Here is a 19,910-nt window from a genome sequence, read left to right as displayed (position 1 = left end):
GACGTCTCAGCCTCTGCTATCTGAGGTTGGCAGGGGCGGCAGAGTGAAGAGTAACCTGGGGGAGACGGTGGGCACAGTACGGGGGCAGAGCATCCTCTGAGAGGGGAGCTAGCAGGGCAAAAGGGGCTGGACGGTCTGGCAGCAAAGAGCAGAGTGCTCGGTGTAGGAGGGTTGGGGGCAGGGGGCAGGGGGCGGCAGCGTGGCATTTCAGCGGGTGAGGGGGTGGGCAGCAAGTAAGGATTAAGGAGGGGCGTCTCCCCTTCTCATTCGATTGGATTTTAATTTTCAAAAGACCCCTCATGCTGCCTTGAGAGGACTGGGTTGCGGGACAGGTACCTGGTGGTTGGGGAGAAGCCGGCTGGGGAGCTTGCAGGGCCCAGGCTGGGGGCAGGGAGGGTGTGGAGCCTGCGTTGGGAGGGCTGGGGGGCGAGGAAGGTGGGCAGGGAACCCCAGGAACGCCTGGCGTTGGTGCCCTGTAGGGAAGTACGCGGCCCTGGACACGGAGGCCATCGGCCCGCTGCTGGAGCTACTGCACTCACCCTTGAGCAAGGCGCGCCTCAATGCCATCAAGGTCCTCACCATGCTGGCCGAGGCCCCCGAGGGCCGCAAGATCCTGCAGTCCCACGTGCCCACCTTCCGGGCCCTCAAGGAGGACACCAGCGCGGCTGTGCAGCGGGCAGCCCAGATCGCCGTCAAAGTCATTGAGTGGAAACCCTGAGCCTCTTACCGGCCCCACCTGCTGACTCCATGCCTGAATACATGTGCTGAATCTCTTCATCTTGGTCTGAATGGCACCTGATGTTTCTGGGGCAGGTCACGGCTCTCCTCTCTCCTGCCAAAGGGGAAATGCCTGGCCCAGAAGGACAGGGTCACAGGCTGAACCCAGGGTCCAGGGCCGGATGCGAGGCATCCCTGCTGTCTGCTGTGGTCGAGTCCCCTGGGAAAGCACAGAGCAGGGCCAAGCGTCTAGGGACAAGGTGGGGGCAGGGAGCTGGGTGGGGGAAGGAACAGCTGGTCCAGGCAGCACTGCCTGAGCCGGAGGCTCAGTGAATAGGCCCGTGGGGTGTGGCTGGGTGTGGCCCTGCTCACCAGGTCTGCCCCCTCCCCACGTGGGGCGACAGGAAGGAAGCTCACAGGTGCAACCCCAAGTGGGCACTTGCTGGAGGAGGGTGAGTTGTAAGAGGCCCCCACCCCCACCCCAGGGATGAGAGCTCAGAACAGGGCAGCTCCTTAAGGTCTTCCCCCCAAACAGCTGTGTTCTCCAAAGCCAAGTCACCTTCGTAAGCTCGGGCTGGCCTGAGGCTGGCCTCCCCCGCAGCCCTCCCCCTGTTGTCTGCCAGGCCTCCCTCCAGAGAGCTCCCACCTGTGCCTCCACGGGCCTTGCTTCTCCCGCAGTGAAACTGGCTAAGGAGGCTGGAGAGCCCTGGCAGGGGGCGGGGTGCGGGGGGTTGGAGGGGAGGAGGCATGGGGACTCCTTGATCTCCCCGACCCAACCTGTCCGGTGGTCTGGCAGGGTTCTGCCCTCTGTTGGAGAAGCTGTAGGAGCAGCTCAGCTTCAGGGCTGGCCTCGTTTGGGCTGAGCCGAAGCTTTAATCTCCCCCATGAGCTTTCCGAGGCTCCCTGCCTCACACCAGGTTTCCCTTGTTACATCACCAAGCAGCAGCCACACTTCCTGAGGGACAGAACCTCCCACAATAGACGCTACCTGCAGAGCTAGAATCCCCAGCTGAGTGCCTTCTTGTAGTCCTTCCAGTGCCTGGGGCCTTCACTTTCCTAGCAGAAACACAGAGACGCTTGCATCCTGGGATTCCAGGATTAGCCCAAGCAGCCCCTCTTGTACTGGGAGGGACCTGCTGCCGGGCCCAGCTGGGGTTTCAGGTTAAATCTCATTCTCAAAAAAGGCCCTGTAAGAGGAAACCTTTCCTCCTTCAGGAAAAAAGGGGCTTGAGGGTCTCCACTTCCTCATCCTGCCTCAACCATAGCACGCTGGCTCCACCCTTACCACCTCCTTGAAGGGCTCTGGACTTCTTGCTGCCAAGTTCCTGTGCTCTTTGTGCTTGGCCCGAGCAGTAACCCAGGTGCCAGTGCTCCCTTCCTGTGGCGGCTGTCTTGGTGCTCCTCCCAGGGCCCTGGTTGTGCCCTTTTAGTCTCCTCTGCAGAAAGAACCCTCTTTCTTAACCTGACATCTCTGTTTGCTCTCTTGCACAATCTCATCTGCCTGATTTGGGCTTCCTCTACCAGGTTCACTTCTTAGCTAGGCTGGTCCACTGTCTTCTCTCCCCTCAGTCTGAGTCTCTAGCGCCAGCCTCTCTGCTGTGTTCTGGACCTTCCATCCAACTTAATACTTACCCTTAAATGTCTCCAGGCAAAAATTAATACCAGTCCTTCACAAACTAATTTAAAAAAATAGAAGAGGGGACAATTCCCAATTCATTCCATGAAGACAGTATTACCCTGATACCCAAACCAGACAAAGACCTCATAAAGAAAGAAAACTATTGACCTCTATGAATATAGACACAAGAACACAACCAAATATTAGCAAACCAAATCCAACCACATGAGAAAATCATTATACACCATGACCAACTGTAATTTATCCCAGGAATGCAAGGTTGGTTTAACACGTGAAAATGAATCAATGTAACGTGTAAGGAAAGAACAGAAACCACATGATCATCTTAATAGATGCAAAAAAAGCACTTGACAAAATCCAACACCCATTCATAAAAAAAACCAAACTAAAACAGAATCAAAAACTCTCAGCAAAATAGGAAAGAGCGGCATTTCCTCAACATGATAACATCTGCAAAAACTCACCGCTAACATCATACTCAACGATGAGGAGACTGGATGCTTTCCCTCTAAGATCAGGAATAAGACAAGGATGTCTGCGCTCACTACTTCTACTTGACATTGTACTGGAGGTTCTAGCCAGGGCAGTTTTAGGCAAGATAATGAAATAAAAGGCATCCAGGTTGGAAAGAAAGAAGTACACTATTTCTACTTGCACACTACATGATTTTATATATGAAAAATCCCAAGGAAGACACTTAAAAAATATTAGAACTAATAAATGAGTTCAGCAAAGTTGCAGGATTTTCTGTACATAAGCAATGAACAATCTGAAAATGCGATTAAGAAAAGGGATAGGGGGCTAAGAGGTAGAAACTCTTATGTATAAAATAAATAAGCTACAAGGATATATTGTACAACAGGAAATATAACCAATATTTTAAAATAACTATAAATGGAGTATGACCTTTAAAAATTGTGAATCACTATGTTGTACACCTGTAACTTATATAATATTGTACATCAACTATAACTCAATTAGAAAAAAACCCACCTCATTTACAGTAGCATCAAAAAGAATAAAATACCCAGGAATCAATTTAACAAAAGAAGTGCAAAACTTGAGTGCTGAAAACAAAACACTGTTGAAAGAAATTAGAAGACCTAAATAAATGGAAGGACATCCCATGTTCATGAAGCAGAGGACTTAACATTGTCAAGACGGCAATAAGTATCTTCATGCAACTCAAACTCCACATGTCCCAAACGGTGCTCCACTTTTCTCCTGCACCTGCTCTCTTCCAGTGTGGCCTGTCTTTGGAATTGGTACACCCTCTGTCCACATGTTCAAGCCAGAGAGTCACCCCTGGGCCCTCCCTCCAGAAGTCTAGTACTCGAGTCCTGTTACTTCTAATTGCTGGCTTCTCTTGATGCTGTTCCCTTGTCTTTTCTTTTTTTGCTGCTAACTTGCCTGGATTCCTCTAATAGCCTCCTGGTGGGTGTTCCTGCCGCCCTTTCATCTTCCAGCAGCAGCCAGCAAATCTGATCCCATCCCTTCCTGGCTGAAGTTCCCAGGGACTCAGGATCCCAAAGCACCTGAGGCCTGCAGGTCCAGCCCCTGCCCACCCTGCCCTCCCCGCCTCCCCATCTCCCACAGTTCTGCACTCTGGCCTCCTCACACCCTTGCCTCACCCTGTCTTCCCACATGTTGTCCCTCTGTTATCCAGCTAGCTGACCTCCTACTTCAGTCACGGGAGGCCTCCTCCCTGTGGGTGCTCCTGCCACGTGCACATGCACAGTGGGCCCATTTACTCGGTCCCCTGGCTGAGCTCAGTCTCCTCCTCTGTGAAATGTGGTTGATTCTGGTCCTTCCACATGGGGTGGCTCCATGGCTTGAACGTGATGGTAACCTGGGCAGGGAAATAGCGGGCCACACGAGGTGCTGGCCATCACCGCTCGTGTTTCATTGTCTACTTCCCTAGACCATGAGCTCTGTCCATGACTGCTTCCCAGCAGTGCTGGCACATAGCAGGCACTCAAAAATGTCAGCTGAAAGACTAAACGAGGGATGGGGGGCTGTCCCGACTGCACCTTCAGAGTGTGACTTTTGCAATGTTGGGTGGGCCTCCCCCAAATCACTTCAAGGCATCTGAAACTTTTTCTAAAGACCCAAATCATTTATTTTGGTCTAAGAAGAAGGAAGAGGAAGGGGTGGCTTAGGGAGCCTCTCCCAGAGACACAGCCCAGGAGTGGTCTATACTTGACAGCTAAAGGGGATCCAGCCCCTGGGCCCAACTCCCAGTAGCAGGCAGACTGGGAGGAACTGGGAGGAGCTCAACAAGGAGGGAAGTTTCCTCTCCACCTGCCCTTTAGGGGTGCAGCCAGAGCTGAGCCACAGGGAGGCCTGGTCCTCAGGCAGAGACCGCCTCAGCCCCACCACGGGTCCAGGCAGGAGCCAGCGTTTCCATCCGCGGCAGCCTTGGCGCCAGCTGGCCTGTGTGGTCATCGGCAGTAGGCACAGCCCCTTGTGGGTGGGACCCTTGGCGCGAGGAGGAGCATCTTTGCCAGCAGCCATACCTTTACAAAGGAGGAGAGAACACAGCAAACAGAGGTGGGTATAGGAAGGAAATGGTGACAGTAAACACAAGCAAAACCCCCAAATATATCTAGAGATAAAAAGCCAAAATTAAATTTAAAGTGAAAGCCAGTGTTTGTGCAGTGGAGCCATCTGGAGAGAATGACTCATCACACAAGAGGACAGACGTGCTCATCTTCGGTCTCTGCCCTCACCAGTGGGCTTCGCCGCCCGTCAGCCTGCAGCGTTGACGCTGTGGGCGCGTTTTCATCAGTGTGATCCTTGGTCCACGTCCGTGGGCCTCCCCGTAGGAAATGTTTCCTCCCCTCGACGATGAGGGCATTTGCAAGAGGCGGTGGTTCGCCCGTTCCCCAGACGTCCCCGCAGGCTGCCTAGGAGAAGTAGAAGTGGCAGAGCACTGTGAGCGATACCAAGAGGAACCCGCAGACGTTGGGCACTTTTCTCCAGTGGGATATCTCTGGCATGTCTCGGAGCTTTGTTCCTTCCAGCATGTCACGCTTCTCTGTCCCTTCAGAAGTGGCACTGTGCTGTGTCCCTTCCGTGTCACCACACTCCATCTTCTGCATGACTGCCTCTTCCGGGGCGAGTCTGGGGCCTGGCAGTGGCTCCAGTCCGCAGAACACATCCCAGGCCTTCCAGAGGCAGCTTCTGAACTCCTCAAATATGTCTGGAACAGAGGGAACAGGCACAGGTCAGGAGGCTAAGAGGCCACACACAGGAGGGGGGTCTTTTTAGGGCTCACCTCTCAGTGGTGAGGCCGGCAGGAAGCCCAACAGACTGGCTCTAATGTGGAGAACAGTCCTCAGCCGCTGCTGCAGAACACCTCCCGCCGCCCTCAGAGACACGGAGGGGGGACTTGGGGTGTGGCCTGGGCCATGCTTGCTTGCACTGGCAGAGCCTTCAGCCGGCCCAGAACCCCGGCCGGCACGGGGCAGGCCCTCCCCGCTGGGCACTGGAGGGCCCACCCCTCCCGTCTCTGGCACACGCCCAGCACAGCTCTGTAGGTCTAGGGCAAGTGGCTGCTCCTCTGAGGATGGAAAAAGCCCCAATTGCTCTGCTCTCCTCAGCAACCTTGGGGCGTGTCTTCTCCAGGTAGGTACCAGTCTCACAACCTGGCCCAAAGTAAGGCCCTCTGGGCCCTTGAAAGGGGAATCACTGGTGTTTTCTCCAGGAACGGGGGAAGTCTAGGAATTATGGGCAAGTTTCTATTCACAGCTCTGGACCAAATTAGTGAAATGTCTCACTCCGGGGCTTAAATATCCCTCCGGTGTCTGGTAGTGCAGTCCACGCTGGCCGCTCCCAGGCCTGCTCAGGCGCGGGTCAGCACCACGGCCAGCTCCGCACACACGTGAGCCCAGCCAGTCTGGGAACGGATCCCTCTTTGATGATAAGACAAGCACACCTCAGTCCGAGAAGTGTGCGCTGTGACCTGTTCCATGTCTCATTCCCTTGGGCAGCCACCACGCCAGCTGTGTGTCCTGAGGCTGGGGCAGCACCAGGGATGGCGGAACCCGTCAGCCAGTGACGGAGGGGCCTGTGTTACGGGGGGGTGCTGCCGCCAGAGAACCCCAGAGACGCAGATACCTGCTGCGGTGCTGAAAGGTCCTGAGCGGCACATGCTGGTCCTGTCTCTCGGTCTCTCAGATGTCTGGGTCAGCACACCATCATGCAGCTGCCAGGCCCAAAAAGGTTGCTGTATATCAGTGGCGACTGATCATGTAAACACAGCTCAAGAGCTGTATGACGGGAGATGGGACAGTGGCCAAGAGCACACGCTTTGGAGTCAGACTGCCTGTGTTCAAATCCCAGCTCCACCACTGCCTGGTTATCTTTGGAGTCCAGGGCCGACTACTTAAATGTTTGGTGCCTCAGTCCCCCCATCTCTGAAATGGGGATGATAATTGTACCTGTCACACATAGGCATACTTTCCACAGTGCTTGGCACATCCCAAATGGGCAAAAAGTGTGAGCCACTGTCATCATGGCATCCACCCACGATTGTGGACGAGGGAGAAGAGGAGCTGGGAGATGCCCCCAGAACAAGCCCCCGGCACACGTGGCCCCCAACGGGCAGTTCCTCTGTCCCTGAGGGAGAGCAATCCTGGGAGCCCTGTACCCTCCAGGGGCGCGGGGCAGCCTGGCTCAGGAGAGGCCACTCCCCTGCCCTACAGGTGTCGGGAGAGGGTCCCAGGCCCCTCTAGGCTCTGAACGTTCCTGGCAGGAGTGGAGAGGGGGCCCCAGAACATTGCCTCTCCCCAGGCAGGCCTTCCCTCCCTCCCTCCTCCAAACTCACAGTCCCCCCAGACTCTCTGCCCCAGACTCAGCGCTAATCTCGTTAGGCCTTTATCCCTGTTTGCGTCAGGGCCTCAGGAGGTGCAGGTCACCCTCCCTGGGGCCCCCACACTCCGCCTCTGACCCCATCTGCTGAGAGCTTTCCTCTGGGCCTTCTGGGGCCCCCAGGCCCGAGCCTCTCCCGGAACTCTCTCTTCTTGCCCCAGTGAAATCGGCTGTCCTTGGCGGTGTCCCCCGGCGCCCTCTTGGGTGGGGCTGCTCCCTCCTCCTTGCAGAGGCTCCCGCCCACTTCCCAGAATCCCTCTGGGTTTGAATCCCTGTGTGAGACTCTGTGACCTGCTGTCCCTCCCCTGTCCCCAGTGACTCCTCCCCTCCTGCTGAGGCACAATGCGATCTGTGTGGCTCGGTGGATCCCTCCCACCCCAGCTTAAACGCTCCTAGATCACCAGACACTTGTGTTTCTCTGCCCCTCACGGGCCCTTCCCTCCTCCCCCGGCACCTGCTGATGCCTCCCATCTGGATCTCTCTGGCCTGGACGGCCACACGGATGGCCGAGAGGCATCTCACCCTCGACAAACACCCACAAGGCATCTTTGGGAAAATGAAAGACGGAGCCTCTGCCTGGAAGTACTTCTGGGAGTGGAGACAGCGGGGGTGGGGGCAAGGAGCAGCACAGGCCTCTCTGCTGGCTTTGGGTCTCCCTTCTCACCTGGCCGTGCCTGCGGTGCGGGGCTCTTCCCTTGTGTGTCTTTGTCCAGATCGACCCTTTCCTCTTGGCTGTTCCACAAACTCCAACAGAGGCGGCGTAGCTGGGGGGAGAGCAGGCACACGTCACCATCCAGGGCCATGTCACGCAGGCCTTATGGTGCCACAGCTCACAGCTGGGCACCAGGGTCTCGAGGGACTGAAAAGGGTCGTTAGACTCCAACAAGGGACAGAAGGAACATGGGGTGGGGAAAGCAAGGCGCCTGGGAACCCTGGATTTCAGTGCTGGCTCTGGTCCTGTGTGGTTGTGCGGCTGCCCAAAGGTGACCTCAGTGTCTTGGGCTGGATGGTAGGGTAGGAGGCAACACGCTCAGGGCTTCTTCCAGTAACTGAGGGTCTAGGAAGCTGTGCCCTTCAGGGTGGGAGAAGCTGCTCATCACTCCGGTCTGCTGCTTCTGGTGGATGGGCCCGCAGGGTAGACCTGGGAACTCTGCTTTCCTTCCAGGAGCCCCTCCTGGCTGTCAGAGATGAGCACTCACACAGCCCAGAGGAGGCCTGACCTGGTTCACCTGGGGTACCCGGCTGACCTGGTCCCTAGCCAGGCTTAGTCGCTCAAGCTCAGCAAGGCATTTGCAGATGCAGAAGGGGAGCATCCCTTCCCTTCTAGTCTGTTATTTTGTTCTCTTCCTGAAAACACATATGGAGACTTTGGGAAGTAAAACCCAGACAATTGCTGTTGCTTTTTTTGCTTTTTTTGAGGGTTGGGGTCAGCAGAAGCACAAGTAAGCGAACATTTCCACCAAGTCTCTCCCGGAGCAGGTTTTAATCTATTATACCAGCTTCGGTATATTTGAATCTCAGCACCACCACCTCTCCCACTCCCCCAAACATAGCAGGGATGTGACTGAGCAGCCCCTCCAAGCCCCGCCTCTCGGACTAAGACATCAGTAATGAACCTGCTGCCGTGTCAGTGACAGAGACTGGGTTTAGCCTTGAGTTGCTTCCTGGTGATGCTGTACGTCTGCATTTGCCTTCCCAATTACACGACGAGCCCTGTGGACCAGGCCGCTGGGCAGGAAGAACATGGGATTGAGTGTGGTCCCGCTTCCCCTGGTAGCGCCCAGTGTGCAGCACAGACACTGACCCGAAAGCACGGTTCCCCCTTTGCCTCCCTCCTCTCCTCTCCAGAGCACCTGTGCTGCTGGGCAGGAAAAGCACTCAAGCACGTGGCTGCCTGAGAAGCGGGCAAGACCAAAAAGTTGAGAATACAAGAGCAGCAGAAAAGAAGTCAGACAAGTCAACCATGAAGACCCTGAGAGACAGGAGCTTGGGTCCAGCACCCACGGCTTCTCCACGTGCCGGGAGCAGGGCAGGGACGTGTGGTGGGCGAGCTGTCCTGGGCACTCCTGGCCGTCCTCCCCACTTGCTCCATCCCAATCCCACGGGGCTGTGTGCGAGAGAGGAATGGGTCAAAAGGAACTACTGAGCAGAAAGGTGGCCACAGGGGAGGCGGCCTTCCAAGTTCTCAGCTCTCACCCAGACCCCAGGGCACACGGGTCTCACAGACCCGCCTCCCTTTTGAGCTCCTCCTGCCCTCTCCTCTGACACCTAGGACCCTCCCTGCTGCTCTTCGGCTCAGCCAAGCCCCTGTCCTGCTAAGCCTCCTGGCCATGCCCACGTGGGTGACGCGATGGAGTCTGGTCAGGCCCAGTCCTGCTGCTGGCTAGTTTTGGTGTCATGGACAAGTGACTTGACTTTTCTGAGCCCAGGCTTTTTATATTCCAACTGGGGTGACTGATACCTGCCTCCTGGGAGGGGGGAAGTGGCCGGGAAAGGAGAATGAGGTGTGCCCAGCCACCAGCCACAGCACTGCTAGCATTACTGTCCCCCCTCCTGCTGGCTTAATCCGTTCTGGGTGGGTGGCAGCTGGGACTGCCCTGATTACATTAATTCACGCTGAGGTTAGCAACCTTAGCACTTCAAGGAAATTTTGTATTTTAAAAACCAAACTTCTCATTCTCAGTGAATACATAATTAGAGGCCTGTTGGAAAGCTTTTTAGTTTAGTTTTTAAGGCAAGGAGGTTATTTGCCTATTTCTGATCCAACCGTCACCCCCCAACCCCCAGCCCCCGCCCCCTCTCTCCCCCCACCCCGCTTTCAAAAAGAATGCAGGAATTCAGCCACTTTTCTCCAAAGCTGGCAGAGCCAACTTGTGGTTCACAGGGACACTGGGACTGCGGTGGACCCCTGAGCATCCTCATGGCAGCACTCACATGTTTATCTGGAATCGGGTCTGTGAACAAGGAGATCCCCAGGACGGTGAAAAGACTGATGGTGAAGAGGATGACGGCAAAGTAGAGGTAGTGCACGCCGCAGATGATCCGAGAGCACCTGCTGTTTGTCGAGCAGCTCCAGGCCCCGTAGGCAAACTTGGACACCATGCGGCAGAAGCCAATCAGAAGTCCACCAGTCAGCCTCCAGAAGGCACCCTGCCAAAGAAGGAGCCCCGAGAGTCGCCTGGGAGGAAGACGGGGAATGAGACAAGCCATCCTCAGCCTCGCCTCCTGACCAGTCTAAACTGGTCAGCTAAACTCAGCATAACAAGGGCTTCACATGCCTTGCAGAAGCAGAGTCTTAGCACTGCGAGGAGATGACACCTTCTTGGGCTGAACACAGACCGAAGACACATGGACACTCTCTTAGGTCAATCAGAAAACTTAGGAAATACTGGAGACAGTTTTAAGTTAGACGGTGAAGACACATCTCAAACGTAATGTGTCCAAAGAGACCTCAGTCTTGCCTGTTGCTGTAGGGGCACCTCCATCGCCCTGGCAGCTCAGGCAGAAACCGCAGGAGACATCCCTGGCCCCTTTCCTTCCATTCTGCCCTACCACCAATCCATCAGCAAATCGTCCCATCGTCTCCACAGCGACCACCTCAATCCCCATCTACCACCTTCTCTCACACAGGTGGAATCCAGACCTGGTCTCCTGCTCACCCGCTGTCCAAGAAGCCAGAGTGGTCTCTTCAAAGCATGGATTAGGGAGTGCCCTGACTCTGCTGAAGACCACCGTGGCTTCTCATGGCTGCCCTCAGAAGCAAGTCTCATCTGCTCGAGCTGACCTCACCTGGCTCCGCCCTCTCCCCTGGTCAGTCTACTCCAGCCACTAAGCATGACCTCTTCCTGCATGTCAGGGCTGCCCACTGTGCTCTCGGCCAGGCCTTTGTACTTGCCCTTCTTTCTGCTTGGTTCTCTATCTAGATCTTGGTGTTTCTAGCTCATCCTCCAGGATTCAGGTTCGAGGTCACTTTCTTAGGAGAAATCTTCTCCCACTACCTTGGCTAATGTCCTTGTGCTCCCCCTGCCCCCAGCACCTACCCTGCTAACCTCCATGATCCTTTTTGACTTTTAAACAGCACTACACCACTCTCAGAAATCTTATCTGCTCATTGGGTATCATCCGTCTCCTCCAACTGGACAGTCCACTCTTTAAGAGTGAGGACTTCATCTTGGTCCTAGAGCTGCATCTGGAGCCTGTCTCAGGTGTGGCTGAATGTTGGAGGAGGTAGAGGATACAGTATGTGGGAAGCATCTTGGAGAAAGAGCTGAAACCAAAGGCCAGGTGTGGTCCACAGGACCCATTTATTGAAGGAGGCGTGCAGAAAAGGGAAGATCTAGAAACAGATGGGCAGCAGAAGCCAGATGAGGGTGGGAGAGAAGGCCTGGAGAAGTTCTCTAGGTCAAGGAAGGTAGCCACAATACGCTGTAACCTTGGACCAGGGGTAGCTGGAGAGCCACTGACAAGATCCCCAGTTTCCCTTGGTGATAGGCCCCAGTACTGCAAGGGTGGTGACCATCACCGGTAGGAGGCAGGTTCTCCTGACTGCCTGCTCCTCTGCCCCTGCCCTTCCCAAGAGAGCACAGAGAAGAGCATCTCCAGAGCCCAGCAGCCCCCCACCCCATTCTCGGTGCCCAATTGAGTCCTGGTGAGCTGGGCAGAGCAAGAAGCACTAGCAGATTTGTCTGGAGGATTGAACACCTGACATGGGCCTGCAGGAAGCACCAGCCAGATGGAGGTGGACAAAGATATTCATGGCAAAGCAAAGAGTCCACAGGAATGAAGAGGGGCCAGAAAAGGCATGAGACAGGCAATCAGCACTGCAAGTGGTTAACAGTAGCTGGGGCCTAGGGACTGTGTATGGAGAGGGCCAGGGCTGAGAGGCAGGCAGGAGCCAGGTCACAGAGGCACCATGCTTGGGAACTCATGCAAGGCCCAGCTGCTCAGTGCTGTTAGGAGAAACAGGTCAAGAAGTGACTCAAATAATGAATGAAAATATTCTGGCAAACTGTGCTTTCAGTCTTACTGATGAAATGATCAAACCATTAATTGGGATCTTTATTTAGTTTTAAGTGTGGCTGGAGGAGATGGTCTTCATGCAGGGAAGGCGGTAGGAGCTCATGACTGAACATCCCCCTGTGAGTTTGAAACCTCTGAGCAGGAAACATCCATGCACAGAGGCAACAGAAGAATATCTTCCTGTGGCTAGATGAGCATGCAGGAGGATCCCACACACTTTGCACCATCTATGGCACAGTCGAAAGTGGATAACATTGCAAAGGGAAGAAAACAAATCAGAGCTTGCCTTTCCCCTGCAAGCATGAGGGAGCTCGGACCAAAGCTGCCCAGGAGTAGATCATCTCTCAGAAAGCAAATGATGCAACGGTGTCAACTCCTGAAGCACAAGAGACCCTCTCAGGGCAACTTTTGCAAAGATAGGTATGATGTGAAGGCAAGCCCTCACACTGTGCCATGCTGTGGCCATGCCAACTCCCACCTACCTGCTCAGTGATTCTCTTGCAAAATATGGCAAGCAGGAAGATGGCAGCAATGGGCGGCATCAGGTAACTTAAAACTGCTTGCATGTATTCAAATAGTTGTTCCCTGTGTGCCATTTGTATAGCAGGGACCCATGCAATGGAGACAGCAAGTAAGATTATAACAAAAAACCTGTAAGTTAAACCAAAAGTCAACGGCAGTTTTATGAGTTTTTTACCTGCCAATAAAATATCTACAAACTGTAAACTATTAGCTAGTTTTAGTTATTCCTTAGGTTAAATTCAAGTGCCCATTCATAAGCGTGGCAGAGGAGATAGCCATACCCCTAAACATTAATAGGACCATAGGGCTGCAGGCAAAAACCCTTCAACTTCTGGACAAATAAAACTGAGGGTCCATTTGCCTGTTACTGGATCATGGGTAGATTTTCATCACATTTGGAGACTGTGTTGGGATGGTCGTGCTTAAAATATATAATACCTGGGGCTTCCCTGGTGGAGCAGTGGTTATGAATCCACCTGCCAATGAGGGGGACACGGGTTCGTGCCCCGGTCTGGGAAGATCCCACATGCCACAGAGTGGCTAGGCCCGTGAGCCACAACTACTGAGCCTGCGCGTCTGGAGCCTATGCTCCACAACGGGAGAGGCCGTGACAGTGAGAGGCCCGCACATCACGATAAAAAAAAAAAAGAAAAAAAATAATACCTGGAAAATATTAATTTCTTCAGGGGTAACACATTTCTAAAGATTTCAGATGGATTAGTATGGCACCTGATTTTAAAGATTTGTGTAAACTCCCTTTAAACCCTTGGTTGTGCATGTGGGGAAGAACTGCCAGATAGTCCACCAACAAGCAACTGCTGGAAGGCAGACAAAGCTGAGCAGAGATTTCATTGCCTGCTTATAGCAGGGGAGACAGAAATTGGAGTTTGAATCTCATCAAGTTAGAGGGGCCAGGTAACCACCTCAGGCTTTTCACTGAAAACCCCTGAATGTCCATGCCTTAGAAGCAGAGACTATCTCCCAGGACTAAGAACTTGCTATAAGACTAGAGCAAAACTGAAACAGAGTCACCCTAACAAAGTATAAAAACCAGGCCTCCACAACTTTAAGGGGATCAACTAGTAATTTACCTGCATGCTTGAACAAAAACCAATATTCTTCAGAGGAACATGATCCAGAATTTCTATAATGTGTTATCTACAATGTTCAATATATAATAAAATTTTCTAGACATGTGGAGAAGTAAGAAAATGTAACCCATAGTCAAGAAGAAAGCAATCAATGGAAACTGACACCAAGATGGCTCAGGTATTAACATTAGCAGACAAGGACTTCAAAGCAACTACTGTAGTTATGTTAAAGGACTTAAAGGAAATTATAGTTATAAGTGAACAGATGCAAAATCATGACAGAAAACTGGATACTAGAAAAAATTTAAAAAGGAACCAAATAGAAATTCCAGAACTGAAATTCTGGTTCAAAATATGAAACAAAAAATTCACAGGTTGGCTTTAACAGTAGATTGGAAATGGCAGGAGAAAGGGGCAATAAACCTAAAGGGAGATTGATAGAACTCTAAACTGAAGAACACAGAGAAAAATTTTTTTAAATAAAGAGAGCCTCAATGATCTGTGGAACAATATCAAAAGAGCAAATATGTGTGTAAGCAGAGTCACAAAAAAGGAGATGAGGGATGCAGAAGACAAATATGCAGAGAAATATGGTCAACAATTTCCCATATTTGGTGAAAACCATTCATTTACAGGTTCAGAAGTGCAGAAAAGCCCATCAGCACACCATAACAAAACTGCTGAAAACCAAAAATGAAGAGAAAATCTTGAAAGCCCAGGAAAAAAGACACATTACATACAGAGAGCAGTACTATGAATTATAGATGACTTCTCATCAGAAACAAGAGGACAGAAGAGAAAGGAAGAGCATACTTTAAAGTGGTAAAAGAAAAATACTGTCAACTCAGAATTCTACATCCAGCAAAAGTATCCTTCAAAAATAAAGATGAGGGCTTCCCTGGTGGCGCAGTGGTTAAGAATCTGCCTGCCAACGCAGGTGACATGGGTTTGAGCCCTGGTCTGGGAAGATCTCACATGCCACAGAGCAACTAAACCCATGTGCCACAACTACTGAGCCTCTGCTCTAGAGCTTGCGAGCCACAATTACTGAGCTCGCATGCCACAACTACTGAAGCCTGCGCACCTAGAGCCCATGCTCCACAACAAGAGAAGCCACCGCAGTGAGAAGCCTGTGTGCCTCGCCGCAACTAGAGAAAGCCTGCGTGCAGCAACGAAGACCCAACACATCCCAAAATAAATAAATAAAATAAATAAAAATTCTTAAAATAAATAAAGATGAAAGAAAAACATTTTCCAATAAACAGAAACTGAGAGAGTCTGTTACTAACAGACCTGCATTACAAGACATACTGAAATTCTTCAGGGTGAAGGGAAATAACACAGATGGAAACTTGCACCTTAAAGAAGGAATGATAAGTCCAAAAGAGTAAAATATAAGATGCTACATATATTTTTTTTTCTTATTTTATTTTCTTTAAAAGGCAGTTGACTGCTTAAGGCAAAAAATTATATCACTATCACTGTATTCTGGGGTTAATAATGGATGTAGATGTAAAATATATGACAACTATAACATGAATGATGAAAGGGGAAAATGACATATAGTGTTGCAAGGTACTTACATTTTACATAAAATGATACAATATTAATTTTAAGTACACTAAGGTAGGTTAATAATGCCTATTATAATGCCTAGAACAACAAAAAGAAATTAAAATATAAAAACTATTTCCAGCCATATTAATGATTACACTAAATGCAAGTGAACTCAAATTATAAAGACAGAGGTTGTCAGATTAGATTAAAAGAATCAAGATACAACTATATGTGCTCTACAAGGGACTCATTTTAAATATATTTACAGGTTGAAAGTAAAAGATGTTATCAACCCTAAGCATAAGAAAGCTGGTGTGATCTATAACAGTAATGAAGTAAATCTCAAGACGAGAAGTATTATCAGAGATAAAAAGGGACATTTCATAATGATGAAAAAGTTAATTCCTCAGGAAACCATAACAAGCATAAGGGCACCTAATCCCAGAACTTGAATATATAAGAGGTAAAAAAAAAAAACCTGAAAGAACTATAAGACAGAAACAGACAACTACATAATCATAAATGAAGCTTTTAATACCTCCTCTGTGTATATAATATACACAGTATATGTGATATATATAACAGAGGAACTAGACAAAAATTAAGAATACAAAAGTATCAATAAATTTCAAAAGATTAAAATCTCATAGAGTATGTTTTTGGATCACAGTGGAAGTAAATTAGAAATCAATAACAATAAAATAGTTAGGAAAGTACTAAATACTTGAAAATCCAACAGCACCCTTCTAAATAATCTATGAACACAGAAATAAATCACAAGGAAATTAGGAAATATTTTGAACTGATTAAAAATGAAGACACAACATATCAAAATTTGTGGGATGCAGCTAAAGCAGAGCTTAAAGGGAAATTTATAGTTTTAAGTGGTAATTGTAAACAATAAGACAGGTTTTAAACCAGTGATATGAATTTCCAATTTAAGAAGCTAAAAAAAAAAAAAAGAAAAGAAAAGAATAGTAAATCCAAAGTAAATAGAAAAAAGGAAACGAATAGAATTCAATGGGGGAAAAAAACCAGAGGAATCAACAAGCCCCAAAGTTAGTTCTTTGGAAAAATTATTAAAATTGATAAACGCCTAGGCAAGTTCACTCAAGAGAAAAAGAACCCCCTCCACGCCCACATACTACCATTACTAGAGATCCTACAGATACTGAAAGGATAAGGTAAAATTTGGGGAGGTGCTTGGAGCCATGGCAGTGAGGATGCTCCTGAATATTCTGCTCACCGTTACACCAGGAATTGGTGCTCACTGGTACACCACACTAGGTGGAATACTTTAATTGGGTGATTTAGCTCGAGGAGTCTGATCAGTTATCATGGAGCCTGGCAATATGGCTTCTCCTAAGAGCATGCCAAAAGATGCACAGATGATGGCACAAATCCTGACAGATGTGGGGATTACAGAATATGAGCCAAAAGTTATAAATCAGACGTTGGTATTTGCATTCTGATACGTAAACACAATTCTACATGATGCAAAAATTTATTAATGACATGCTAAGAAAGCTACTGTTGATGCACATGATATGTGACTGGCAATCTGGTGTCATGCTGACCACTTTTAAAAAATAAAAGCTTTACTGTTTCACCTTTTGCATTCAGATACACAGTCCATCTGAAATAGATTTTTGTGTAAAGGGAGTTAGTCAATATTCTTTTTATCAGGAATAGCCAAATTACCCAGTACCATTTCTTCTCCCCTTACACTTTCCCACTGCACTGTACTGTAATCTTTGTCATGAATTAGACGACTGTATACCTGTGCGCTGTTTTTGATATTCTGTTCCATTAATTTGTCTACCCCTGCAATAAAACCACACTGTCTAATTAGTATCACTTCACAATAGATATTGGTATCTGTTAGCATAAATCCTCCAGCTTTGTTCATCTTCAAGAATAGCCTTGGATATTCTCTGCTCTTCGCATTTCTATATACTTTTAGAACTCGTTTGTCAATTTTTACATGCATACAAAATGTTACTGCATTTTGATTGGGATTACTCTGAGTATGTAGAATAATATGGGGAGAACAAACATATCATTATTGAATCTTCTAATTCACAGATATGGTATATTCCTGCTATACTTAGGTCTCATTAATTTCTCTCGACAACGCTTTGTAATTTTCAGCAATTTTCTCATATCTTTTGTGAGATTTATTCCTAGGTATCTGATATGGTTTAATGACACTACAAATGTTAATATGTATAATGTGTAATGTGTAAAATATGATTAATTCTTGTATTTGATCTTTTATCAGTCTTGTTAAATTCACTTTAAAATTTTAAGTTTGGGGCTTCCCTGGTGGCGCAGTGCTTGAGAGTCCACCTGCCGATGCAGGGGACACGGGTTCGTGCCCTGGTCGGAGAAGATCCCACATGCCGTGGAGCGGCTGGTCCTGTGAGCCATGGCCGCTGAGCTTGCGCGTCCGAAGCCTGTGCTCCGCAATGGGAGAGGCCACAACAGTGAGAGGCCCGCGTAAAATTTTAAGTTTGTCTATGAAGTCTTTCATGACAATTTCATTTCTTCCCTTTCTATCCTTATGACATTTGTTTCCTTTTTCACCTTTTTGCAGAGTAGCACCTCCAGTACAATGCTGAAGAAAAGTGGCTATAGTGGATGCATGTGTCTAGTTCCCAATCTCAGGGGAAAAGATTTTCAAATATAAACATTAAGTATGATAAATGCTACAGGTTTTAAAGAACATGTATGTTTAAAAGTCTGAATAAAGAAGATCTTTTAAATTCTCTAATTTGCTAAGATTAAAAAATAGGTCTTAAAATTTTGAATGATTTTTATCTATTAATATGACTATATAATTTTCTCCTGTTTTCAGTTAATGTGGTCAAGTACATTGATTGATTTTTGAATAAAAAACTATGCTTGCATTCCTGGAATAAACTCCAGATGGTCATGGTGTATTATTCTATGTTGCTGGACCTGATTTGCTAATATTTTGTTAAAATTTTCTGCATCTATGTTCATATTTGCATGGTACGTATTTTCTCATGTTTTCTTTAAGCCTTCCTCAATCTTAAAGAAGATGTCTCTCTTCAATAAAGTTTCAGGATACAAAACTAACATACAAAAATCAGTAGTGTTTCTTTACACTAACAATGAATTATCTGAAAAAAATAAAGAAAGCAATCCCATTTATGATAGCATCAAAAACAATAAAATACTTAGGATAAATTTAACCAAGGAGATAAAAGGTCTCTACATTGAAAACTATAAGACATTGATAAAATAAATTGAAGAAAACACAAATAAATAGAAAGATATCTTGTGTTTATGGATCAGATGAATTAATATTGTTAAAATGTCCATACTACCCAAAGCCATCTATAGATTCAATGCAACCCTTATCAAATTTCCAAAGGAATCTTTTACAGAATTCAAAAAAAATAATCCTAAAATTCATCTGGAACCACAAAAGATCCTGAATAGCCAAAGCAACCCTCAGAAAGAAGAACAAATCTGGAAGCATCACACATACTGATTTTGAACTATATTACAAAGCTATAGTAATCAAAACAGTATGGTACTGGCATAAAAACAGACACATAAACCAATGGAACAGAATCTAGAGCCCAGAAATAAAGCCGTACATATATGGTCAACTAATATTTGACAAGGGAGCCAAGAAAACTCAATGAAGACAAGACAGTCTTTTCAATAAATAGTGCTGGGAAAATAGAACGTTCATATGCAAAAGGATGAAACCAGACCCCTATCTTAACGCCACTCAAAATGAATTAAAGATTTAAATATAAGACCTGAAACCATAAAACTCCTAGAATAAAATATAGGGGATAAGCTCCTTGACATTGGTCTTGGTAATGATTTACTTTTGGATATGACACCAAAATCCCAAGCAACAGAAGCAAAAATAAGCAAGTGAGGGTTTCCCTGGTGGCTCAATGGTTAAGAATCCGCCTGCCAACGCAGGAGACGTGGGTTTGAGCCCTGGTCTGGGAAGATCCCACATGCCGCGGAGCAACTAAACCCGTACACCACAACTACTGAGCCTGCACTCTAGAGCCCATGAGCCCCAACTACTGAAGCCCGTGTGCCACAACTACTGAAGCCCGCACGCCTAGAGCCTGTGCTCTGCAACAAGAGAAGCCACCACAGTGAGAAGCCTGCACACCGCAACAAAGAGTAGCCCCCACTCTCAGCAACTAGAGAAAACCTGCATGCAAGTGAAGACAAAATGCAGCCAAAAAAAAAAGTTAAATAAAATTAATAAATAAATAAATTTATAAAAAAATAAACAAGTGAGACTACATCAAACTGGAAAGCTTCTACACAGTCAAAGAAACAATCAACAGAATGAAAAGGCAACCTATAGAATGGGAGAAAATATTTGCAAACCACACATCTGATAAAGGGCTGATAGTTCCTTAGTTGTCTAAGGAACTCAGACAACTTTAATAACAACAACAACAACAACAACAACATAATAATAATAA

General features: G+C 48.3%; 2 protein-coding genes across 2 annotated transcripts in view; one reads left to right on the top strand and one right to left on the bottom strand.

Annotated features, from left to right (window-relative positions):
* Window positions 1–718, top strand: part of RSPH14 (radial spoke head 14 homolog) — a gene marked incomplete at both ends in the record, with an annotated part of 60,895 nt that extends 60,177 nt beyond the window's left edge. The window contains one exon of the mRNA XM_082667972.1: window positions 480–718. Coding sequence (XP_082524098.1) covers window positions 480–718 — 239 coding nt within the window. The remainder of the gene's footprint in view (window positions 1–479) is intronic.
* A 4,544-nt stretch (window positions 719–5,262) lies between these two features.
* The window catches only part of LOC309831010 (sodium/glucose cotransporter 1-like), a gene marked incomplete at both ends in the record, with an annotated part of 62,390 nt that continues 47,742 nt past the window's right edge, over window positions 5,263–19,910 (bottom strand). Inside the window, 4 exon segments of the mRNA XM_082667941.1 lie at window positions 5,263–5,558; window positions 7,893–7,992; window positions 10,163–10,378; window positions 12,730–12,898. Of these exon segments, the coding sequence (XP_082524067.1) occupies window positions 5,263–5,558; window positions 7,893–7,992; window positions 10,163–10,378; window positions 12,730–12,898 (781 nt within the window).

This window comes from Grampus griseus (assembly GCF_964374135.1).
Source record: "Grampus griseus genome assembly, chromosome: 12".
Lineage (NCBI taxonomy): Eukaryota > Metazoa > Chordata > Mammalia > Artiodactyla > Delphinidae > Grampus > Grampus griseus.
The sequence above is the reverse complement of the archived record's forward strand: the minus strand, read 5'-3'. Positions and strand labels throughout refer to the sequence as shown.